Source organism: Meriones unguiculatus, chromosome 11, assembly GCF_030254825.1.
Source record: "Meriones unguiculatus strain TT.TT164.6M chromosome 11, Bangor_MerUng_6.1, whole genome shotgun sequence".
NCBI classification, from domain to species: domain Eukaryota; kingdom Metazoa; phylum Chordata; class Mammalia; order Rodentia; family Muridae; genus Meriones; species Meriones unguiculatus.
This window is the reverse complement of record NC_083359.1, coordinates 80,559,785-80,586,471: the sequence shown is the minus strand read 5'-3', so window position 1 is coordinate 80,586,471 and position 26,687 is coordinate 80,559,785. Positions and strand designations below refer to the sequence as shown.

Genomic DNA, 26,687 nt, shown 5'->3' with positions numbered 1-26,687 from the left:
AGTCGAGACTATGTTAGTTTCTTCTAAGCTCCAGGACCTTTGCTGTTTTTTTGTTTTGTTTTGTTGTTTTTTAAGCCACAGCTGGAGAGTTGCTATGATGATCTCATGTGTAGATCATTTATGCAGTTACTTTAACTTCTATTGCTGTTACATTCTTCTTTGTATATCCACCTTCATACTTTTAAGCAACTCTATAAATTCTTTTCCATTTTGGATATGGTATGAGTTTGTACACATGTGTATGTATAGGTATACAGGTGTGTGGATGTGCATACAAGTATGTGTATAGGTATGTAGGTATGCATATGGGTGTGTAGGTCAGAGGATGCTGTGCACCTTCCTCAATTATTCTTCCATTTCTTTACTGGGCAGGATCTTGGCCAACCAGAGCCAGGCAATAGCTGGCTAGGTTTCCCTGGAAAACCTGTGTCTGCCTACCAATTTGGAGTCACCAGCTATATGTTATTGTCACTAAGCTGTTGGTGATTTCTGAGGACTGAACCTTTGGTTTTCATACTTGTAACTGTTTTATGTAACAAGCCAATTCTGCAATCTACAACTCTACTTTGACTTGAAGTTTCTTCCAAAAAAAGTTTAATAAGGCAATACTAGAACCCTTATATCACATACCCAATGTAACCTATTTACATCTCATATTATGAAAGCAGTTTGTAATAATCAGTATGCCAATACAGAACCATTAATATCAAAGAAGTCTATACATTAATTTCATTTATTTTTATGCACTGCCTCATTCAGTTTTAGAATACCACCCAGGACAGTACAGACCATTTGCTCAGACTCTATTCTCTTTGTGGCTATGACACTTTCTCTGACTCTGTTTTTTATGGTTCTGACAGTCTGAAAATACTAGTCAATTATTACAAGGATATAATTCAAGAAGGGTTTATCTTATGTCTTTCTCATTTACACTATAACTACAGAGTAACAACACCATTTTCTTTACATCCTATCAATAGTACTTATTATCAACATGACATTGTCTTTGATGTTGGATTGTAAGCTGGACATGGTGGTGCACACCAGTAATCCCAGCATTCAGGGAGATAGAGGCAGGCGGATCTCTGTGAGTTTGAGGCCAGCTTGGTCTAAGAATTGAGTCCAGGACAGTCAAGGCTACACAGAGAAACCCTATCTCAAAATACAAACAAACAAACAAACAAAGATTGTCCATTGTAGTACCTCTTATTTCCTTAACCACAATATACTTTCAGGGAGGAAACCACTATGGAAGTATCCTGAGGATGAGGTATAGCCACAAATTGGAATTCTGCCTCTTCACTTTTACCCATTTATTTACTTATAGCACTATGGCTTCATGATTTGTTCTATACATTTGATTACAGTTCACAGTGTTTATTCTGTTGCTCCTATGTTCCAGTTTTATTCAAGCGAACAACACATCTCCTTAAAAATCTGTTGCCCTTCAATTAGTTTGACTTTGTTTTACTTTTTTGTTTTTTTTCTTTTAAGATTCAGCTGAGATTTTTTTTTTTTATCTCCTATAAGACAAAACTTGACAACTACCTCTAACCCCAACCCTTCATCTCCCACCATGTAAGGTTGTATGTTTTCTCAGTGAACACACAAAGCTCACTGTCTACCATATTTCTGCCTGGATACCTATCTGTCTCTCTCAGTGGACAATAATCTTCACAAGGATAGTTATCATTATCCTAGACTGTAGGACATAGTTCTCACAGAATGCAGCAGCTCAACAAATACTTCTGAAAATGAGGAGTGTATAGTTATCTAACACATTAAAGAGAAGCTGAATGATATAAGCTGTTAAGCTGACTGTTCTGAGGAAGCCCAAGTAAGCAGCCAATGCCCACCAGCTACATTTGCATAATTACATTAAGGCCAATGACCAATCAACCTTATATTTTGAACCAGGGCTAGATATCATCTAGATTTGCTTAGCTAAAAGTTCATGAGCTCTCTGGCCATGGTGTTTCCAAGTAACTTATTGCTGGCTGGGATAATGTTAATTGCTGAAGAAATAAACTCGCTGGGGTAAGTTATTTTAGCTAAGATGGTGGTGAACTCCAATAACTGAAGCAGGATTCTGGGGTGGCTAATTTTATTTCTGATACAAGCCCCTACTAACTTTCAATTATTTTCCTGAGCTAGTCTCTACTAATTCATTCATCATGAACCAGATCCCACCATTCTCTTTAACTGCTTTATAACAAAATCCAAATTCTCAATGTTGTGCTACTGTACTGAGCTCCTCTGCTCAAATACATCCTATATTCATTCTCTCTTCCCTGCCTAATGATAGTATACAAAGAGAAATCTTTCTAAAAGTTGTAGCTCACTTTGATAATTTTCCCCACCCTGGTTTCTAGAGAGGGAGTTTCATTTCAGGCAGTACAGGCTGGCTTAGAACTTGAAATGATGCTGAAGGGGATCTTGAATTCATGGCCTTCCTGCCTCCTCCTCCCAAGCCCTGAGATAACAAACATGTGCCATCATATCTAGCTTCAATCTCTTAATTTTTTAAATTAGTACTTAGCAGGCCAATTGGCAAAAATTTACCAGGTAATTCAAATTTCAATGTTTTCTTATACATGAGTTTAATGCTTGGGAATAAAGACAAGCTCTGTGAGAAATCCTACAAAACCACTGAAATGAAGATTACAGTGAAGTGTATCTTGGCAATTTTTAAGATTTTTTGGTGTTAAAAATGTACGTGCTTTCTAAGCATAATTTAAGTATTGTATTTTTTTACAAGGAATAGCATTGTTAATTTGATATTGATGTCCTGCAGACTAACTCAAATTCAGAAAAGTTTTATGATTTTCAAGAAAAAGAAAAAAAATTAAATGAAGAGGTTAGGGATGTATTTCAGTTGATAAATGGCTTGCCTAGTACGCATAAGGCTCTAAGTTTTATTCCCCAGCACTCTACCACCACGTAAAACTAGGAGAGACAGGTGGTCCATGATTATAGCCCAGCACCCAGAGGGTGGAGACAGCATAATCAGAAACTCAACGCTACTTGTGACTACAAAGTGAAACTCAGTTTAGTTCATGCTACAAGGTAAACTGTCTTAAAAAAAAAAAAAAGAGTAATATTCCATTGTGTAGATGTACCAAAACTTCTGCATCCATTCTTCAGTTGAGGGGCATCTGGGCTGTTTCCAGCTTCTAGCTATTACAAATAAAGCTGCTACAAACATGGTTGAGCAAATGTCCTTATTGTGTACTTGAGCCTCTTTTGGATGTATGTCTAGAAGTGGTATGGCTGGATCTTGAGGAAGCGCTATTCCTAGTTGTCTGAGAAAGCGCCAGATTGATTTCCAGAGTGGTTGTACAAGTTTACATTCCCACCAACAGTGGAGGATTCCCCTTACTCCACAGCCTCTCCAGCATGTGTTGTCACTTGAGTTTTTTCATCTTGGCCATTCTGATGAGTGTAAGGTGAAATCTCAGGGTCATTTTGATTTGCATTTCCCTAATGGCTAATGAAGCTGAGCATTTCTTTAAGTGTTTCTCTGCCATTCGATATTCCTCTACAGAGAATTCTCTGTTTAGCTTTGTTCCCCATTTTTTAATTGGATTATTTGGTTTGCTGCTTTTCAGCTTCTTTAGTTCTTTACATATACTGGTTATTAGCCCTCTGTCAGATAAAGGGTTGGTGAAGATTCTTTCCCAATCTGTAGGCAGTCGTTTTGTTTTGATGACGGTGTCCTTTGCTTTACAACAGCTTTTCAGTAAGATCTGGAGAGGATAGGAACTCCACAAGGAGAGCAACAGAGCCAGAAAATTTGAACACAGGGGTCTTCCCAGAGACTCATACTCCGACCAACTACCATGCATGGAGATAATCTAGAACCCCTGCACAGATGTAGCCCATGGCAGTTCAGTGTCAAGTGGGTTACATAGTAATGGGAAGAGGGACTGCCTCTGACATAATCTGATTGGCCTGCTCTTTGATCACCTCTCCCTGAGGGGAGAGCAGCCTTACCAGGCCACAGAAGATGACAATGCAGCCACTCCTAATGAGCTCTGATAGACTAAGATCAGAAGGAAGGAGAGGAGGACCTACCCTATCCGTGGACTTGGGGAAGGGCATGTGTGAAGTAGGGGGAGGAAGGCTGGGATCAGGAGGGGAGGAGGGTGGGGCTTATGGGGGGGATACAAAGTGAATAAATAATAAAAAATAAAAATAAATAAATAAAAATAAATCCTTATAACAAAAAAAAAAAAGAAAAAAGAGGGGGGAAGGAGAAGGAAGGAAGGAAGGTAGGTAGGTAGGTAGGAAGGAAGGAAGGAAGGAAGGAAGGGAGGGAAGAAAGCACTACCTTAAAATAATTTAAAAAATTAAATAGAACTATGCAGTCTAAACATGGAAACCAACATGACCAACTTTTATATAGAGCTTGAGATTAACTATTAAACGTGTTGGCATGTCAAAACAATAAACAACAAAAACATCACTTCTATTTAAAGGCATTCAAGGTGGCATTAACTGCTTCCTATTTTGAAGATTTTCAGGACATTTATCACTAATACCAGGATCTCTGTTAGAATATACATCCTACATTTTCACAAATAGTAATTTACTAATCTTAACATCCATTTGTGACAGATAGAAACTTGAAATTTTAAGAATTTATGTGTATGGGTATTTCTCCTGCATGTATGTCTGTGTAACCACACCCAAGCTCTGTGCCCATGGATGTCAGAAGTTGTCAGATTCCCTGGAATTGTTGTGAGCTGACATGTGGGTTCTGAGAATCAAATTCTGGTCCTCTACAAGATCAACACTACTCTTCACTGATGAGCCATCTACCTAGTCCTTTTTCTCAGATCTGAGGCTCTAAGTTTAGCAGGTTTTAAATTTTAGAAATTATGTAAGACACAATTCTTTTGAAGCTTTAAAACACTTATAAATTTCACTCAAGCATGAGGAAAAACTCATTTGATGGTAAAACTTTACCCAAACTACTGTAAGATTATTTTTCCTGTTTCCTAACCAATCTCCTGTAATAGGACCATGCATGCTTTGCTGCAGACCTGTGTGTTGGACATGTAATATTGCTTTCTGTTGGGGATTGCTATTTAATAGAGTTGGATGTGTTCTGTTAATGTACTGATATTCTAAAGATGCTAAATTCCAAGAGACACTTGGCTTCAATAAAAGACCAAAAGTCTAAGTTTATTTTAAAGTTTCAGTAACCTTTAGCAAAGGGATCCACTGAGATAGTGGATCATGCATATCTGTATCCAACAAACCTTTCTGCAAGTATTTTATGGAATGTGTGGAGAATTTTGCTTGAACCATTTGCTGAAAAGCATGCAGGCTTTAAGTAGTTCTTCATGTTACTTTTGCTTGACCCAGAGCTCTGTGATGTGAAAATGATTTACAAACTAACCAGGAGGTCACATAGCTTGGAAACTGGGTGTACCAGAGCATACAAAGTGTAATTGAGTCAAGTGAGTGAATATAATGAGCTGCAGGCAGAGTTTGAAATTCCACCTATTTCTAGCCTTGCCCATTTGTCCACAAGCTATCTCTAGCTACTTCCCTAGTGTACTGGCAGAGCTAAGCAGTTATAACAGAAACCATATGGCCAGCAAACCCTGAAATATTTCCTATCTGTTCCTTTACAGAAAAGGTCAGCTGATCTTGCTCCAAGTCAGGGATCAATTTTGGCCAGCATAGTTCTGGTTAAAACAAAAGCTGACATGGCTTAATTTAGGACTTAGTGGTGCAAGAAAGAATTAGCAGTTATACGGACCACCTTTCCCTTTTTACCTGATCAAATTAGGTCAAACTCTTAGAACTATAACCAGATCTGGAGGGACCCCAACAATCTGATGGTGTTAGCCTCACCAAAGGGCATAAAAAGGAATTCTTAATCTTTTTCTATTGTAAACCTAAGTTCACCAGAGAAAATCCACACATTTTATCTTTTATCATGTTGATACATGTATTTTCAAAGGGGTTAGGAAATACAACTTCATAATTACTCACCAGTACATTTTTCTTTCTTTTAAAAGTAAGATTTATTTTCACTCTTATGTGTGGGCGTTTTGTTTGGATGTTTGTTTGTGCACCACATGCAGGCCCGGTGCTCAAGGAGGCCAGAAGAGATCTCCTATTGCAGCTGTTGGTGGCAGTGAGCCGCTACACAGGTGCTGGGAACTGAACCCGATCTGCTGTAGGAGCAGCCAATGTTCTTATTCACTGAGCCTCTCTCCAACCTCGGCCACTATGTTCTGAACACTCCACACATGCTACTTCTTCAAAAGATTCACCATACCTGACAAGAAACATTCCCAGCTCAGCTGTGGCTCAATAAACTTTTATTATTTTTTGTTATTTATTTTTATTTAAAAGAATGTGTTTCCCTATCACAAAAATTAAGATAGCCACACTGCCAACAGCAAAGTTCATAGTTACACTGATGGCGGAGAATTCTCTGGATATTCCCAATGTCCAAAAGGCATTAAAAAAAAAAAAGGGAAAAAGGTACTCAGAACAAATCCAAAACCCAGGATGACTTTGGGAGAGACATCACATGCCATTTCTTTCTTTTCTCATCATCAGCTGCAGATGGCTTTCAGGAGAATCAAATACAATTTGACTTCAGGAAACTCATTATACCAATTCTAGCACCTAATAGGGAAACAAAAGGAAGAATTTTACAAAGTAGTTTTAAAACAGAGAGAGTTTAATGGCGCTTTACAGTATGTACTACTGAAAAACCAAATAAAAATACCTCCTAACTGGTATAAGGCCAAAGAACTGGAGGAACCAGATGCTCTTTCAATTCAAGCACTGTATGAAAAATTTCAAATTAGTTATTGCATCAATTAGGGACCCTTTCAGGTAAACTATGAGAAACCGATGGATACAAATAAGCTGAGTTGTGAAGCATGCATACAATATCTCTGGGGTATCTGTTAGTATCTTAATTCATTCTTAAGAAAAAGTAGTTAAAGATTTTAATGTTTCTTTTTTCTCTTAATAAACACTAGGTCAATAACATTAAGTCAAAACTGGTAATCAATAAATGTTTCCATCAACTTTAATGCTAACCATCTGGTGTCAAAACACTTGGTTAGATTCTTAGTGTTAAGTCATTATGCCATAAAAACAAGCTGTAATGGTGTTAAAATTAGGTGAGAAAACAAGGATGGAATTGGCTAAGGAAGGTCAGAGAACATGACAGTGATTATTAGACTGTGACTGTTTCACAGACGCTAATTTTAGGTCAGAAAGATTTGAAGGGTGCAACCCTTCACCTCCTGCCTGTGCTTCACAAAGCTTTTTGTATAAACATTAGATAAGGGTGCTCTCGACATGACAGGCCAATGCTGAAAACTCTCAGGTTTATGTGTGAGAGTCTATGGAATTCTACCATAGCCTTGGAGTTACTACAGTTAATAATTCCAGTTGCTTCATGTCTAAGCTATTGATTTATGTGTTCCATTTTCAATCTATGCCTTGCTAAAAGAATGTGAAATTGAGAGAATTTAGCTACTTCACTCAAATTTCAAGACCTAACATCTTACTTGAGGCCTCCAGAAAACAAAAACAAACTAATGTTGATCCACAAAAAGGCCTAGTTCATGTAAGTTGTGGCTCCTCTTTAGAAAAGGTTTTTTTTTTTTAAAGATTTATTTATTTATTTGACATTTATGGGTACTCTATCTGTATATATATATATGCTTGGATGCCAGAAGAGGACTTCAGATCATGTTACAGATGGTTATGAGCCACCATGTGCTTGCTGGGAATTGAACTCAGTACCTCTGGAAAAGGAGCCATCTCTCCAGCCCCAGAAAAGGTATTTTCTAAACACACCATCTGCCTGGAAAAGGTGACGTAATGAGTTAGTTTGACTAGCTAACGATGCAGTTTTGCTTTGTTTGCTTTCCACAGGTTGTGCTTAGTTCGGTGCTCCAAGCAACTGTGCACTTACAAATTAAAGAAAAGTTGTTGCAAAATTAATGTCTATTGGCACGTGAGAGACAAATCATGAAAAAAAAAATGCTTCCCGAACTTTCCGAAGGATCATATTCTCTGAGAGTATGTGTTAGCCAAACTTATGTACTTAAAAATCTCCATTCAAACAGGGTTTTGTTTAGAAAAATTTCACTGCTTAGCTCAGGACTTATTTATATAAATAATCCATTATGCCCAAGGTCTAAATACTAAATGGTATAATTAAGTAAATGTTTATTTCCTTGAAATATTTACTAAAAAGAAAGCATGAGGGAAACTATGAGTCTGTGACTCAGACTATGTTCTAGGGGTATATGGATTTTCAGAACACTAACATTTCCTCTCTTTCCTGACTCCCCCCTTAGCAGGAACCTCCTTTATTATGTAAAAGAGAAACACAAAATACAAATGAAGGTAGCAAATACATGAGCATCATGCCCTGGCACAGACTGACTGCCCACTGAGTACCCTGTGTGTGGCTGTACTGGTCCAGATGTACTGTACTGTAAGTGCTCAATAGCCTTCTGTTTCTGTCTGATCATCTATCAACGCATTCATCCTACAACTCCAAAAAGCATGGTCATCTCCATAACTGTGAGCTACAAATTCTTTCAACTTCAATTAAATTATTTCTGAAGACAGAAACCAATAACTTGAAATGGTTGTGAAGGCTCAGTACAACTGTGTATTTCCAAGAGCCTGTTATAGTATAAAAATAGGTCTGAGTTTAAAATGGAAGCTGTTTGAAATGGCTTACCTTAATTGTACCCTGGCTGTTAGCAGCAATCAGTACATTGGACTCCTAGAAAAGAACAGGAACTTTAGGAACAGAGAAGCATTTCCTGGAGAGTAGTTGAAGAGAACAATTTTTCTTTATCCTTCCTTTACTTTACCCTAAGACATCAAGGGAATTTAAAATGGAAGGCCAACTTTTAGCATACGTAACAGTAACAAGAAAAGGAAAGCACCTATTTCTCCAGAACATTCTCTATCACTGAGTTTTTACCATAAAATACAAAGAACTGACACATGGTCAATATCTTCAGTACAAATACCCATAGACAGATATCTACAACAGGAAAGCAATGACACAAGAATATACATCTCACAGAAGAAAAGCTGGCTTCATTTTTTTTTTCACTATGCTATTCCATTATTCAACATGTGTGCTATTAACAGCCTTGTAATAACTTCAATGAGAATTTATGTCACAAAGTACTTTTAGTGTTTTAAGCCTTAAGGGGGAAACACACACCCCCTTTTTAAAGTGGGAAACAGTAGAAGGCAATGGACAAGAGTAGGTTCATCAGACATAATCGCAGGTGTGAGGCATGTCTCCAGAGAGCTAATGGAGCTCAGAAACTTGGAGATGCACTGAAGTCTTGTTCACAAGGACAGACAGCTAAGTGTTAGACAGACTTAAGACTGCTATACAAACTCTGGCTAACAAAAAGATAAAATCTAAATGACAGCTATGAGAAAAAGATAAAATGGCCATCCTTTAATGAAGACTGGGATCTGCCTGAATATCCTTTTCTTAAGCCTTCATAAACAAAGTACTAAGTAGGAAAAAGGAAAAACTTTTAATATGTATGATGGGAATGTCACATCAGTCATGGAAACAAACTAGTTTCCATGAAATGACATATGGATTTGTTTTTTACAAATACGTATTTCTTTTTTATAATTTTCCTCTGATTTTTAAGTAAAGCTACTTCTAAAAACTACTCATTTTGTTTCTACTGATATATGAGCCAATAAATAAATAATTTGTTCTACTATCACAGAATTTTCACGGGGATTAGAATATCATTCAATGTAGTCAGTGGAGATAGCATCCAAGGTCAAACTTGAGTCAAAAGGAAAGAGACTTGAGCATGGGCCCTGCTAATCTTTTGCTAGCTAGGACTTCTTCTTGCAATGGTAAGATGGAGAATGCAGAATTCAATGAGACATTTTCTCTTGGTGATTATATACACAGTAGGACTTTAACACACAGTATCAACGCTTTCACATTGAGAGGGTATTTGAAGTGACCAGAAAGCAAATTTGGGATTTATCTACTTCATTGATCTGAATTTTGAAAGTGGTCAGAGTAGGCAGAATTTCTATACATGTCTCAGAAGACAGTTAAACACTGAAACAAAAGTCGTGGGACACCAAAACCACCTGTAGAGTACCCAGAAAAGATTACCTTATAAAAAGTACAAGGAACAAAGCAAAAAGGTATTTCCAGTCAATTGGATGATGCTTAAAAAGGGTTAGGACACCACAGTTTACAAGAAGGCTACAGCTAGGAAACAGTACCACAGGTGCTGGAGCCCTTAAAAAGCAGTCACTACTGTGGGAACATATGATGTGAGGACAATGAAAAGCTTTTAGCCTTAGCATCAGTTTTTTCTTTCATTCTGGTTCTAGTTATCTTTTTTTTTTAATTTACACTTTATTAACTTTGTATCCCCCATAAACCTCTCCCTCCCACCCTCCCCTCCCCCTTCTTCGCGCATGCCCCTCCCCAAGTCCACTGATAAGGGAGGTCCTCCTCTCCTTCCTTCTGATCTTAGTCTATCAGATCACATCAGGAGTGGCTGCATTGTCATCTTCTGTGGCCTGGTAAGGCTGTTTCCCCCTCAGGGGGAGGTGATCAAAGAGTGGGCCAATCAGATTATGTCAAAGGCAGTCCCTCTTCTCTGGGAAGATCCCTGTTTAGTTATCTTTTAATGTAAAGGGGGAAGGCAGAAAACCTGGTGAAGATGAGAACTAACTTGTGAGTAGCAGGGAACTTTTTTCTGCCATGCACTGAGACTATGAATTATGAAACTCAGTCATCTGATTCCTGGTGGAAGGAAGCATGGGCAAGCATGACATATACAGACTGAGTATTCTTGTCTGGAATGGGACTTCAAATATATATAAAAAAATTCATTTATATTTTTGTATATTTTATACACACAGCCTTTAGTGTGCCTGCATTTATACTGCAATCTGTTACATAAGTTCAGATATTAAAATTTCTACTTGTGGTAGGTACCATGTTGGTGTTCAAAAGTTTCCGGGTTCAGATTAGAACTCTAACGTAGATTACCTTACAATATAGAAGTTTAAGAGTCAAGATATAAATAGGGAAATTTATCTAGATGACCACTTAAGAGTCGTTTGAAGTCTGCAGTGCCCTAGATCAAGGAAGAACACATCTGATAACGACCTGCTATGTACAAGCACTTTTTCTTTCTTTCTTTCTTTTTTTTTCTCCAACCTCAGTACTGGTATTTATAGATGATGTAATTGTTGTGACCAGAGGTAACTCTTAACGCCTCTGTCTGAGAAGACAGATCAATGCACAACTTATTTAAAAAGTCAATGTATACACTGAGTAGCTCAAATGATTTTTCAGAATTAACATACACAAAATAGTGTCCTAGGAATTCTTACACACACTCAAAACTATTCAAGGTAGCAAACAAACAAACAAAGAAAAAGCAATGTCATCACAAGTACAACCCTCCTCTAATGAACATAAAAAGGAGTGATTTAGAACTAGATTTTCAATCAAGCAGAAATATAAAACCAGAAACGTTACTTCTATTATTAGAGGGTGTTACTTAAAAGCTCTGAATGGGTCAAAGCTTTGCATTTCTGGATGGCTGGTGTTTGCTAGATGTAACTAACTGTCTTGCTACACAGAACCTTTTACTTGTTAAATAAAACCCACAGCAGTTCTCAGTATGTTCTCCTCTTTTTTTTTTTTTTTTAATGAGTAGCCAACTGCAAAACTCTCCTCAAAGGTAGCTAATACATAATGTCTACTTTTTTCTGTACCTGAAAATTAAGAGAGACAATGAGAAACTTTGCAGTGATTTTTATAAAAATAGAAATCACATACAAATTCATCATAATGACAAATGAAATATTTTCTCTAAAACAATGTTTAATAAAACCACTATGTTAAAATCCTGAGGAACCTGACAAAGAATAAGTATTTGCTTAGCTTAAGTTTGAGAATTTCTTCCTAGAGAGACATAAGTATTTGAAATGTGAACATATTTTATTATGTAATAGGCACACATGCTAACACACACACACACAAATAAAATATACATAAATAAATACATTTATTATTTTTGGCCAGGACTCAGTAAATAAGTAGGGTTTGTTTTCCTACTATGAACTAAAAAAGTGAGTATCTATCTATCTATCTATCTATCTATCTATCTATCTATCTATCTATCAACAGTATAGGACTCTCATCCTTGAGAAAGAAAACCAAGGGGGTGAGTCTCCTAAACACCCTGGCTTTCTGCTTGGAGGCAATTTCTAGACCCTAAAGCAGGGAAGAGGAATCCAAATATAGCATAGAGAATCTAAGAAGATAAAGGGATCACTGAACTGAGAAGAAAAAGAATGATGTTCAGAGTACTCGAAGGGATGACCCACTGATGGACTAGAATTTGTATGTAAAATATCACAAAGGAGGAAAGTATAAGGAAACAGTGCTTCAGCAACTTGCCATGGGGTCTGGTTCCCATTATTCTAGGAATGAATAATGAATAAACTTTACTTCTATAGGGTAAAATTACACAGTGCCAGGAAAATAACAATAATTAAAAGAAAGCAATACTACTGCCAACCCACATTATGAAATCCCAGAGTTCACAAAGTACAAAGCATGCAGAATAAAGATAGCTCACTGAACAGTCCTACTTTTCTGTATTTAAATTTCATAGGTACAGGGTACAGCTAAGCTTATTTGTTTATATATTGTCTCTGGCTTCCCTTGAACTGTAGTGGCAGAATCTTGGCCGACAAAGCCTAAAAGGATCAGCTCTCTGGTCCTTTATAGAAGGTTTATAACTACCACTTTAGATTGACTCTAATAAGCTCAAAGGAAAAAAAAAAAAAAAAAGAGGTCAACAGAAACAAGGTTACCTGAAAAAAATTTAACTTTCTAACAGAAAAAATTTTAACACTTGAAATAATTTAACAAAACATCCATTATATATAACAAGAGAAAAGCAGTAAAAACCAACATACCCAGCAATGACTAGGACAACGAAAATATCAAATGAGAACATTAAAAGTTAGGGTATTATAACTACAGTCAAGCAGTTAAAGGGAAACACCGGAAGACATAAGCATGAGTACCAAACAACAACATACTGTACTGGAAATGGGAAATCTACTGGAGGAACACAGCAGTGAACATAAGGTAAGGCAAAGGATAATAAGCACAAAATATGGCCAGACAGAAACAAATACAACCACGTCAAGGGGGAAGCTGGTGAGAACCAAGAGATCAGCACTTCAGTGATCAACAGGTGGCTTTGTGTAATGTGTAATTAGAATACCATGTACAGAAGGGGGAGGATATGAAGATGTGACAAGAAATTTGCATTATCTGAAAACGAAGATAAGATGTAAGTTAATGTTAGGAACGAGAAAGATGCATAAATTGATCTACGTATAGAAGGGCACATTAGGGCATGATGAGGTGATGGCACTTGGCTGCATACCACAGGACCTGAGGGCTGATCCTTGGGCCCAGAGGGCAGAAACTAAGAACCAGCTCCCACAAATTGTTCTCTGATTTCACATGCAAACTGCAGTACATAAACAACCACATACAATAAGATTTAAAATGGAATAAAAATGTATAGAACACATTATATATGGGTAGAATTTATCCAGATATTAACTTGGTTTCTAATATTAACAAATCATTGAAAGTGTCAGGGTATAGCTCTCTGGTACAGGAAAGCTTAGCGTTTATACAAGGCCCTGGGCTCCCTCAATCCCTAGCACCAAAGACATGAACATATCAAAGAATACAATTCATTATGTTGAGAACAAAGAAGAAAAAATCATATTAATACAAAATTCAATTGAATTTATCACTAATTTACAACAAAATCTTTTATTCAAGGTGATAAATTATCTACATATAAATGTGTAAATAAATTATGAAAGTCCCACATTCCATACCAAATACAACATAGAGATCAGAAGGAAAATGAAAATTACGTGACTATTTATGTAGTAATAAATGAGTATTAGAAATAAATGAGTATTCAATTATCCACTTATAGATAAAGACCTAATATTAAACTTAAAAAAGCAATTCTGTGAGTTTCTTAAAAATAAACCAACATATTTATGTACACGGTCAAATAGTACTTAAAATATTAATTATTTCTGCAATCACAATTTAAATTCTACAAACTCTTAAGTAGAAGTTTAAAAGTTGAACCTAGGATGTCAACAAAAAGCAAAGGAACTGTAACAGATAAGAAAATGGAAAGCTCAGAAGTAGATCACTACGTGATATGAATTTTCAAAAAAACTTGGCAAGAATAGTTAGTATTACAAGGAGTACTGAAGCAACCATTGTTTACTGCTGTAGTTGGCGGTGTGAAGAAGAGAGAGTGAAGCCTAAAAACGAGGCAGACTACACTCCAGAGGAAGAACATACACCTAAAAACGAGGCAGACTACACTCCAGAGGAAGAACATACACCCAGGAATATATAGGAAGTGCAAACTGGACTTGATGGGTTAAAAAAAAAAATTAGAAAGAGGGCACCAAAGTTGGATGGATAGAGATTTTGGGGTGGTGGTGGTGGTGAGTGGAACTGGGAGGTATTTAAAGAGAGGTGAGTATGATCAAAACACACTGTATACAATTCTCAAACAACTAATAGAAAAAAAATACATGCACTGAGTTTAAGAGGACAAATAAAACCATGGACCTTATGACTGTCCTCATAAAAAATGCTGATAAATGTATCTCATTAAAATTTAATATAAGCTAGTTATTAGAATAAAACTTATAAACGTATTTATAAGTTTTTTTGAACAAATAAGCCAACAGTAATACCTACTTTCAAAAACTACCAACCAGCTTCTAATCCCCGTACTTGAATAGTATAGGCAGGAGTTCAAGGCTAGTGTAGGTGACATGAGACCTTATTTCAAAGAATTAAAAAAAGAGCTGGGGGTGAGATGCACAGACAAACCAAATCCATAAAATAATTTAAAATGGTTGAAGAACTAGCTTTCTTGGTTTTCTTTGTTTGCTTCCATAACCTAATATACTGAATCAGCAAAGATTTTGAACAAAATAAGAAAAACAATATTTAGAGTAGAAGTTCAAAAAGTTGTATGGAGGGGAACGATCAGACTTAGCCAGCTAGCCTAAGTCAGACAGAGACCTCCATTTTATGTAGGATTGCTGCCTTCTGCAGACAAAAGAAAGTTTCTCATTTGTCTACATGGTTGACTCCGCAGCTTCCATTTTTAGTGCATTTCATTATTAATATAACATTTGTTATACAGTCTTTTCATATTCCAATTTTCTTTATGTACTATTAGATCACTCCAACTTACAACTGCTTAGAATTTTCATTTAGATATACCTTAAAACATCAAAATAAGGTGAAAATCAGGATCCAGCTAACAGAAAAGGACTTTAAAAGGTATTTCAGAACCAAAGGCAAAGTGATTTCTAGTCAGGGAGAACTCTAAGAGTGTATACAGGAAAGCTTGATGGAGATCCGCAGACATACTCACCACACCTCGGTCATTCCAATGTCTTCTCGTCAAGGAGCTCGCATCACTTAATTATATCTGCTACTCAAGAAATCTACAGACACCTTCATTTTGTATCACATGCCAAAAATCTCACACTTGATTAGTATCTTGAGTAAGCTTCACAACACTGTACTCACAGTAACATTTATGATAAGGAAAAATGATTCTGTACTACTGATGAACATTAAAATCTTCTGAGATAAGAACTCCATTTCTTTCTCCTCTCAAATGATATGTATGTATGTATGCACGAATGTATGTATGTTTTGCCTACATGAGTTTATATGCACGGTGTAGCTGCAGAGACCAGAAGGACATGTTGGTTCCCCTGGAACAGGACTTACGGGCAGTTGTAATCTGGTCCTCTGCAAGAAGAGTAAATACTTTTAACTGCTGAGTCACCTCTCCAGTTCCAGAAACGTGCAAATGTAAAATTATTATTTAGAAATTTCTTCCTGAGCATCCTGTAAAGCTAGCATAAAACTCTTAAGTTTTATGCTATGTTTTAGAGATACTCTACAACTCAATGGAAGAAAAAAAAATCTCTATCTCTTATCTCTCATATACGCAAACCTGCAACCAACTAACCAAAACTAACAATAATTTTAAGACATGAGATATGGGTCTGTACACTGTTTCTCCACAGAACTTACTCCTTTCAGATTCATCAGTTTCAACCATAAAATGCTCTCAAGTCCTGATACTCTTTATTATGAGGCCTCACAGAGGGAACAGCACACTGATGAGGTTCAAGACACTACACCAAATGTTAACAGATGCCTTGGCATTTGAGGTAATAAAAAAAAAGCAGGATTGTGTCTCTGATAAGCCCCTGCCCCTTTCCCCTAAAGCAGATCATAAAAGAACTTTCTGCTCTTTCAGAAGGAATTCAGAAGACCCATATTTCAGAGGTAACCACTCTATATACAGAGGGCTAGAGAGGAAAAGCTGAGCAAGTAAGTCTTGCTACCACACAATGTCTCTTTGTCCTTAAACTATTCTTCAAGACTATCCATCTACTCAAACCTGAGCATAAAAATATACACTGTTGTTGTTTAAGCCATCACTTCTGAAGTCATACATTACATAAACATTCTATTAAATAAAAGTGCAAACTTTTCTCTCCCTAATCCTTTTTATTATATATGTGTTTTAGGCCAATTGGTAGTGAATATGAAATTTGAACTCTTACACAGTTAAGTGGCAAATTATAGAAAACAGTTGAGTAAATTGTAGCTATTCTTAATAAAGATACTATTAAATATAGCCTACATTCTTTTTCAATTAAAGCAAGTTCAACTCACCTGACAATTATATATTAGCTTACTATATATACCAAGCTAGCTATGATCGTATGAAATTGATTAAAACTGCAATAAGAAGACTTAAATATTATCTTAATGCTTCTCGGAAATTTTCTAGGTAGCTAAGTAGTTCTTATTCTGCTAATTCCTGGCATTGTGTTCCTTGCTCCCAATGTGAAACAAACAGTGCAACATTAATGAAGTATAAGAAATAATCAGGAAAGAATATCTGAACAGCAGCTAATAAAATGTTTTCTGCAAATGCATGTCACTAGTTGTACAATATGAGGAACCAATGAAATGTCTAAGAGAGACTCAGAAAATTAGAGTTTGTGAAGCACAAGGATGACAAAATTTCAATAAACAAAACCAAGAAGACCAGACATGTAAGTAATATGAGGTAAGCAAGAGGAAGGACAGAAAAATAAAAACAAAAACACAAAAAATTTAAAAAGATGTATATATGAGACATCTCAAAGAAAGCATTATTGTACCTGGTAAGTAATTAGAAGATGAAAAGATAAAATAAAACTGATTCTATGGCTTTAGGTTTAAATGACATGATGTGAGCCAGAAGAAACAAGAATGTTAGTGCATCAAAAGTGAAAAGAAAATAAGCAAATGCTATCTTGTCTTCTATAGAAGATATTCTCAGAGTTCATCCTTCCTAATTTAAATTCCACAATGATAAACTTACTTAGATTGGTTCTTATTTTTGTTGTTTGAAACTTTAATTAACAAGCTAGATTTTAAATTTTAAATAAATGTCTATTAACCAAATACAGGAGAAGGATATGTAATACTGATCCCTATGGCATTTTATAATTTGTATTGTGACAGCTGAAAGCTCATGTGTTAAAGGTTTGGTTTCTTGGTGGCATTTCTGGAAAGCAGAATCTATGGAAAGAAAGTCCTGGTGGGGGTGGGGGGTCCTTAGGTCATTGGTGATATTTCCTTAGTGTGAATGGTAGACTTTGGTCCCTTCCTTTGCCTGTTTTTGCTTCCTAGCCATTAAGAGAGCACTGCCATCTGGCATGCCCAGAAGAGTTACAAATAATCCATCAGACCAACAGTTGGCTACAATCTCTAAGACTGAGTCCAAATATATCTTTTCTGTTTTAAGCTGATTATCTCAGACACTAGGGTACATACAGGGACAGAGCAATGACTAAAATACATGATTTCTGATAACAAAATTCAAAGTAACCATAGATTATTAAAAAAGAGCTAAAACTCTTTTCTAAGTTTTAAAATTCTGATTAACAATGTATCAAATGAACAGTTTATCAGGAACGGGATATGACTAAATGAAACAATTTCCTGGAATCTAACAACATTTTGCCAGGTTAACAAGACAGCAGTGAACAGTTTTGCCCTCTTGTCCTAGACAATACAATACAATCAGAAAATTTACAACATGTTCATCTGTGTCAGTATAAAGTCAAGAAAATTGTAACACTCAAGCCTGTTTTCTTTTTGTCAAATAAGTTTAGTTTAGAAGATCCAGCATGCCTGATATAAAATAAATCCTATACCTAGATAAAAACATTTTTACTTTAGTTTACCCTCACTGTGGTTTCTTAGTTTACATTCCTTCACAAAGTACGCTCTACATGTCCCTTGAAGGGCCACTGTTTGGTCCTTTAGGTAGCTATAAAATTTTAGCTATAAGCCAAAATTTTATATCTCCAAGACTCCAGTCTTGAATAGTTTTAACTCTGTCTTTAACTGTCTTCAACTATATTGATTTTAAGTTTATGAACTATCAAATAATATGATGATGCCTAACAAAATTAAAAATCTACGTTTTTTAAAGTGGTAGAACACTATTACAATAACACACATTCTTTGAATTTCTATAGAAACTTTACTGTTTCATACGTAGAAGGTTATATTGGCTTAAGTGTTTCTTCCTATATGTTAGGGAAAATACTGCAGAAATATTTACCATGTGCAAATTTCATGGAACAATTTCTGCATTGCCCAAATATTCTTCCCATACTTTTAAAAGTCCCTGGCTCTGGCTAGCTTGTATTGAAACCTTCCCTAGAAACCCAATTTCGTATGAAATTAAATAGAAGATTTCATTACTATTATGAATTAAAAAGCTGTATGCTTTGTGAATGATGATACTTTTTCATTAAATGATTACGTGTGGAACGGGGGGTAGCATACAAGTAACAACATTAGGAAATGGTATCAGAAGACAGAAATAACCTAACAGCACATAAATGAGCAGAAACATATAAGGGACATCTTTAATGTTTCTCGTATGTACTTTAGCATAAATAGTATTAAAAGTGATTTAAAACTCTCATAGTTCACCTGTAGAAAATGGATGTTAAAATTAGAAGACTGTGCAAAGAGATCAAGACAGCTAGAAAGGCCATGCTCCTAATTTGTAAGAAAAACAAAACAAAACAAAACCCTACAGCTTCATGACATTCTGTAAGCATTTTAGAGAACAGAATTCATAGTAAAACTGTGCATCTGTGAGGATAAATCTTGAGCATTTGCTTACTAGCATGAAAACAGCTCAGCAAGGTGGAATGTTTAAGGAAACAGTAATGGTAGCATGTGGTCTAGCTTGAGTGTGAAGCCTGAAAATGCAGGCATTAAAGTGAGAGTTAAATTCTCTCATATGCTTTCTTTTAAGATCCCTACATATAGGGACAATGAGAAGAAGCATGAGAAAGCTTTTTAAGTGCTGCTGTTTGGGGAAGGCAAACACTGCTAAAATGTCATCTGGTATTTCTCCCCTCCCACAATTCTCCTACAGAACAGAAAGAGTATTCTGTAGAGAAAGACTTGGTAGAGTGGAAATCTGCAGTTTGAAGTCTCTGATACAAGGGTACTGTAACTTTCTTTGGCTTCATGGCCACACAAGCTTGGCTCAGCACTACATTTGGAAGAAAGACATTAACAGTTGAGATGTTCAGGAAACTGAGGTCTGAGCATATGAAATCATCTCGTTTTACTTGTTTAGTTCTGCTTCTGTCACAGGTTTAGACTTCAGATAGATAGCTCTGCTACAGGGCCCACCTTTGAAAACAGGATACTTATACTTCATAGTTGCCTAAATTTTACTTTTTATCTTTTCCTTCCTTCCTCCCCTGCCCCTCGTGTGTGTGTGTGTGTGTGTATACATAGAGGCCACTTTTGTCCCTTACAATGTGAGAGAACTACTAGCCCTTTACTTGAGTCTAGGCAAATGTCTAATGGGAGACCTTTTGACACTAGACGGCCAAAAACTCTACTTTCAGATCATGCTAATAAGGCCATTTCCTATGTGTGTTTGTACCTTATGAAAAGGCAGGCCATTTAATTGTATAGATCATGGATTACTTCACTTAAAAAAAAATCCAAGCAACTAATAACAGTCTTCAAATTACCTTTTCCTCAAATCACCTGCTTCTTTATACCATAAATACCCCAACACTACCATCCTTAGTGAGGAGGATTGAGACTGGAACATCCCCATTTCCTCATGCTTTGTTGCCACATAAATCAACTTTGAACACAACATTTAGATGGCTGATATATTCCGTGTCAGGAAAATCAGGCCTGTCTCTGTAATATTAACATCCCCAATAGCTAGACCCAAAGAACTTTACTTAGATTAAAAAGAGTAATCAGAATACCACTGACAAATGTTCTTCTTCTTCTTCTTTTCTCTCTCCTATGGCATAACAAGCGTAGAGGATAAAATACAGGAAGATGCTATAGTGAAGGACTGCTTCAAAGAATAAATTATTTGGAGGAAGCAGTAGAAAGGAGACCAGTCAAATTTAAGACCAGTTGAAGGTTTTAATACACTGAGAAAAATCTACAAAGTTAATAAACAGTAACCAAAAGGTTTAGTATATAGCTTTTGCAACACACTACAGTTTAAGAATTGTAAGTACTGTCTTCCTCTGTGGCCTGGCAAGGCTGTACCCACCCCTCCCCAGGGGGAGGTGATCAGAGAGCCTATCTCTGAGTTATTAGGGAACCCACTAGGAGACTGAGTCTATGGGCTACATCAGAGCCAGGATTTTCAGAGGAAGACAATGTAGCCAGTCTTGATGAGACCTGATAGGTAGGCTAGGGTCAAATAGAAGGGGAGGAAGACCTCACCTATCAGTGGACTAGGGGAGGGGCATAGGGGTAGAGGAGGGAGGGAGGGTGGAACTAGGAGATGAGGGAGGGGCACACAGAAGGGATACAAATTGAATAAATTGTAATAAATGATTATAATAATAAAAATAATTTAAAAAGAACTGTAAGTACTCATTCAGAATGGCAAACAGGATAGAGAGCAGCAGTGATGGAAGAGAGGAAACAGGATGGGAGCCTACTAGAGAGGGTCCTCAATCGATCACCCAACAGGGGATCGAAGCAGATGCTAAGACTCGTGGTCAAACTTCGGGCAGAGCACAGGGAGTCTTATGGAGGAAGAGAGGGGTGGGACAGAGCAACATGGAGGGGACAGGAGCCCCACAAGGAGACCAACAAAACTAAAAGACCTGAGCCTACGGGGTCTTGCGGAGACTGATGCACCAACAAAGGACCATGCATGGAGAGGACCTAGACCCCCCTCTTCAGCACCCTGCTCAGATGTGGCCAATTGGCAGCTCAGTCTCCATGTGGATCTCTGAGTGAGGGGAGCTAAGACTACCTCTAGTACGAACTCAGTTGTCTGCTCTTTGATCACTTGCCTCTGGTGATGTGGCCTGGCAAGGCCACGGAGGAAGAGGATCCAGGCAGTCCTGATGAGACTTAACAAGCTATATGCAGATGGCAATAATGGAGAACTCTCTCTTTCAGTGGACTAGGGGAAGGGGATGGGGGGGAAGAGAAAAGGAGGATGGGACTGGGAGAAGTTGAAGGAGGGGGCTTCAATTAGGATATATAATGAATAAATTGTGAAGAAAAAAATCAAAAATAAAAAATTTAAAAAAAGAATTGTAAGTAAAACCATCACACATTCAAATGCTTGGTATTTATAGTATGAAGTAAAAATATAAATATGGTGAAATGTGAAAAGATAGGTAGAAAATGCCTATAGCCCAATAATGTTTTCCTTTTAATGTAAGATGAAGACTAGAGGGACAAGCACCCAAAAGTAATTGTTCTGTTCAAGTGATAGAATTACACATATTTTTTCTTTATTTTTTATTTTCTGAACGTTCTCCATTACTAGGAGAAAAATTAACACTCCAAAGCAAAAATCATGCAGGAATAAGGAATAACATAATGCCCAAATACTAAATTCTGCTTGGTCAGACACTGCTTTAAAATACAGTAGGATGAGAAGGAAGCTGTTACTATTTTCTTTTTTTCACTCTTCTAATATGTAACATATAACTTAATAGGCATAAAAACAGGACACTCCATAATTAAAATGCAAATATTAATATAAAATCTCATTTATTTTAAACATTGCTGGTTACCAAGAAGAAATATAATACTAAAGGGATGAGGGAGCTGCCTTCCTAAGGATTTGTTTATATCTGACCCAACAGTTGTATTCATAGAATTTCACAATGATATCACATTGATATAGTTGTGTCATGAGTCAGGGGTTAACATAGGACTATAAATGGAAAAATTCTATTATTTTCCCCAAATAGATTATAGGTCTAAATAATAAGAAAATACTTCTCTTAGAGATGTTATCCATACTGTAAGCATTTAAAAATTTCTTTTTGGTTGGCTAGTTCTGCATTAAGTATTTACTAAATGCATTTTTATTCAAGTAGAAAATACGTGTTTTTCCATTATGTACATTTTGGTATCTGTAAGCAGCATTCCTTAAATTTTTAAGTAAAAGAAAGTGACACCCATTATTCATTTTCCTTTCACTAGTAATAAGGAAATTTGATATGACAGATAAACATTTACGATCTAATTCACATCCCTTTCTACCTCAGAGTGTTTTGGACACCTTTAAGCATGGTGGAGCAGCAGATGTGTGAATCATTTAAATTCTGCACGATCTGCTCCAGATCCAGACACTCAATATCCAGCACGAGGGTGATGTGGGATGGGCTGTCAGCTGAGGAGCTCATGGCTTGGGGAGGAGGAAGGGACAGTTTTCTTTAAATGCTTGCCCCTACTCATGAGCATAAAGCCAACACAAACTAGAGAGGAGGAAAAGTATTTTTAAAGGATATTAAATTCAGAGAGAATGGGATGGGAAGATGGATCTAGGAGCAATCAGGGGGTTAGATGGGGAGTGAGTGTTACAAAATGTTAAATAAACATGATATTCTCAAAAAATAAAAGTAATATTATTAAATAAAAATTTACATGTAGTCAAGGTTATTCACAATGCCTCTTAAATAATCTTTTTCCTTAGAAAAGGCAGAATTTAAAGCAACAAAGTAAATAGTTTAAAATCCATGTTAATTTTATTAGTTAAAATTGGCATATATAGAATAAGAACTATTTTAAATAGGATTTAAGAAAAATGAACTATTTTATTATGTCAAATTCTATTACAGTAAACATAAAACTGCCAAAAATTAAGTATTTTAAATGTCAAGCAGCAAACTCCATAAAGTTTATTTGTTGATTTCCTCACCACATTCACTATAAAATCCAAAGCAACAAATACTTTTGCTGAGTTGATCTATAAAGTACTGGTCAGTAAACTGAGGAAAAATCTATACCTCAAACAATTTACTTTGAGAGAAACTAACAACATTCATTGCCTTAACTTTCTGTTTCTCTTTTTAACATTCCTGCCTTTCTAGATTCTGGACACTAGGGAAGAAGAAACTTAGGAGGAGTTGGAAACCACAGTCTTCCTGGGAAGTCAGGGTCCATGCTCACAATCTTCTTTTCTTTCACTCTCAACACAGAGAAAGAGTCATTCAGATTGGCCCTCTTCCTGCCAGTCAGCACAATTTTCTAAATTGTTACAACCATCCAGCTGGAGGAAAGAAGAAAGGAAAGATAAAAGGATGAAGAGAAACAGCTAAAGAAAGTGGGGAAAAGAAGTGCCTCCACTATGTATTCATTAAGACTTTGGAAAAGCAGCATGCAGTAAGCATGGGAAGGCTTCTGTCATATGTGACTACACACATACACAGCTAAGATATACAGATTTACAGATATGGTCTGTGTAGCCTAACCTTGAAGTCTCTTAATCCTCTTACCTCAGACTCTGAGTGGGCTACTGAGCCTAGTTAATGTATTTCAAGGATTATTTTTTAATTGAACATAAAAAGGACATATGTTTTGCTTATCTCTAAACTGAGTGAAGGAGTAGCAAATTCTAATAGTTTTTAGACATGTATAATCACAATGCTTCCAACAAGTGTGTGAGAATCCTTCAGGTCTCTTGGTGTGTGTAACATGGTGTTTTCTCAGTGTTAGCATGAAGTGGTTTCCAAACTTGACTGTTCATATCATTTCCCATGAAGATCGGGGAACGTTTGCAGAATCTCTGCCTTTGTTCTTTCATCCTTAATTATGCATTAACCGTCTAAAACTGGAACTGTTTTGTTAATGATTTTTGAGAGCTTTCCAAATAATGTCAATAATTTCATTTAAAAAGCAATGGGGCTTTACTATGGCTTGCTTTTACAGAGTAATGGAAGCAGAGTGGTTTATAGCAGCACTATACAGCTTCTCAATGTGCCTCACTATGTTAATTATGCGATGCTTTGTACAAAATATGCCTGCCTCTTAGATAAGGCTCACATGCAAACAAAAATTACAACATTCGGGGTACTTTAACACCAAACAATGACACAGCTTTTACTGTGTGTTCGACACTTACAAACACACCGGACACATTTCCTGATTTTAAAATTCTGACAACCCTCAAAGGTGCCAGGCTGCCACTATTACCAGCACTTTATAGATGAGTACAGTAGAGAGACATTAAGTCCTAGCCACAAGGTCACAGAGAACATAATTGGGAACTCAAGAGATTTGAACTTGGGAAACACAGTCCCAGGGTCTGTGATCTTACTCAAAACACAAGCCATGTGGTTAAGGAGTCTGAAGCTTGAGGAGACTCAAATAACAGTACATGAAAACACACACACACACACACACACACACACACACACACACACACTTGAGTCATTAGTCTGGTTCAAAGCCTCTGGCTTCTGCTGTACTATCAACAGTAGATCCTCACAGGGACTCCTCTCACATACACTGTTGTTGCCCTGTGTCATGGAGATCCTGCAGCTTCATACACTCCACTAGTTCACAGATGGGTGACTGTTGGTGTGGACCAAAACAAAGCTCTGAATCTGGGCCTGGGTGGTAGCTGAGTTGGTCAGCCTACCAGCTCTCCTGCACAGTCAATGCAGGACCACTCTCCCAAGTGGCTGTAGCCAATGAGGGGGTAGGGCCAGCTCTCCCAAGCGCCCAAGCGGGTCAGCTCAGCACAGTGCTCTACATCAACATGGCCTCAGGCAACAGGCCAAACAAGGAGAATCAGCATGGCTTTTGATAAATAGGGATAATTTGACTTCTTTTCATACTTATATCCCTTAATTTTCATCTCTTGATTCACTAATATGAGCACTTTTGAAAAGAGGGAAGAGTGCACAGCCCTCTCACTCCTTAATTTTAAAGGAATTACTTTGAGATTTTTCCATTTACAGTAATGTTGGCTCTGAGTTTCTCAGACATAACTTTTATTATATTGTTTGCTCTCACCAGTCCTACCCTCTCTAGACATTACCATGAAGGCATTTTTAATTTTGTTAAAGGCTTATTATGTATCTATTTACGTATCATGTTTTGTGTATGTTTATGACCATTTACATGATTTATTACATTTACTAACTTGTGTAAGTTGAACCATCCATTAATTTCCAAGCTACTTGATCATGGTGGATAATCTTTTGCATATGCCTGTATTTGGTTTTGAAGTAATTTATTGAAGATTTTTGTTTTTCATCTAAGTTCATCTAATTCCAGCAACTTCTGGCCTTTACTATCTCATTAATGGGCAATATTTCCTTAAAAATCTCTATGAATTTCTCTTTGGAATAAAGACTTGCCAATAAACAGTGACAGCAAAATGAGACATTCATATGAAGAATGATACTTGTGAGATGAGATTTTAGACTGAGACTATAAAAATGAAAAAAAATTCGCAATGGAAAAAATTATAGAATATTGAAACAGGCAATGATCTCTTTTGGTAAAGACCTTAAAAGTACTGACTACAAACTGAATTATGAGATAATCAATGAATTCCATAAAAAATGCCTGCAACACATAGCAAAATGCTCATGTTAAGGGAACCTAAGAGCAACTCAATAGTAAATAAACAGCTTATGGGGTGCAGGGTGCACAGTGCTAGCAAAGGAACAGAAGAGACATTTCTTAACAAGAACAGAAAAGTGAGCAACTGGAATCTGAAGAACATCCAATGTTATAAATCATATCACATAGCCGTTAGACTTTATGTCATCAAAAAGATGCACAATAAATCCTGGTTATGGTAATGTTGGTGGTGGTAATGTTACTTGTAGAGCCATATGGAAAGCAATATGAGGATGTTCTATTCATACCTAATGTATAACCCCCATATGATTTAGAACTCCTACTTTTTGATCTAGAGTTCAAAGGCCCTGAAATGAGCACACTGAGGGATGCACTGCCATGTGTGCTGCACTGTTAGTTCTAAAATCAAGATACAAAATCACCTACATTTTCACCAACAAATGAATGATTAAAGAAAACAGGAGATGGACAGACACATACATGTACGTATGTGCATATATATACACATGGGCACACTACCTACTATGAAAAGGGCACTATGATGTTCAGTTACAACAAACCTGGAGTACTTTGGCCT

At 36.6% G+C, this 26,687-nt stretch overlaps 1 protein-coding gene and 1 non-coding gene across 6 annotated transcripts in view; both read right to left on the bottom strand.

Annotated features, from left to right (window-relative positions):
- Window positions 1-6,321: 6,321 nt before the first annotated feature.
- The window catches only part of Cop1 (COP1 E3 ubiquitin ligase), a 117,560-nt gene continuing 97,194 nt past the window's right edge, over window positions 6,322-26,687 (bottom strand). For 4 of the 5 annotated variants that reach the window (XM_060364530.1, XM_060364532.1, XM_060364533.1 and 1 more), the window contains 2 exons: window positions 8,741-8,785; window positions 6,322-6,651 (listed from right to left, as the gene is read on the bottom strand). In XM_060364530.1, the coding sequence (XP_060220513.1) occupies window positions 6,634-6,651; window positions 8,741-8,785 (63 nt within the window). In that variant the 3' untranslated portion in view covers window positions 6,322-6,633. Of the gene's footprint in view, window positions 6,652-8,740; window positions 8,786-23,487; window positions 23,787-26,687 lie in introns of those variants that run through there. The other variant, XM_060364531.1, reaches the window with a different exon arrangement.
- On the bottom strand, window positions 15,133-15,271 carry LOC132646620 (small Cajal body-specific RNA 3). Its single transcript, XR_009584874.1, has one exon. It is a non-coding gene; the product is annotated as a small Cajal body-specific RNA 3 (non-coding RNA).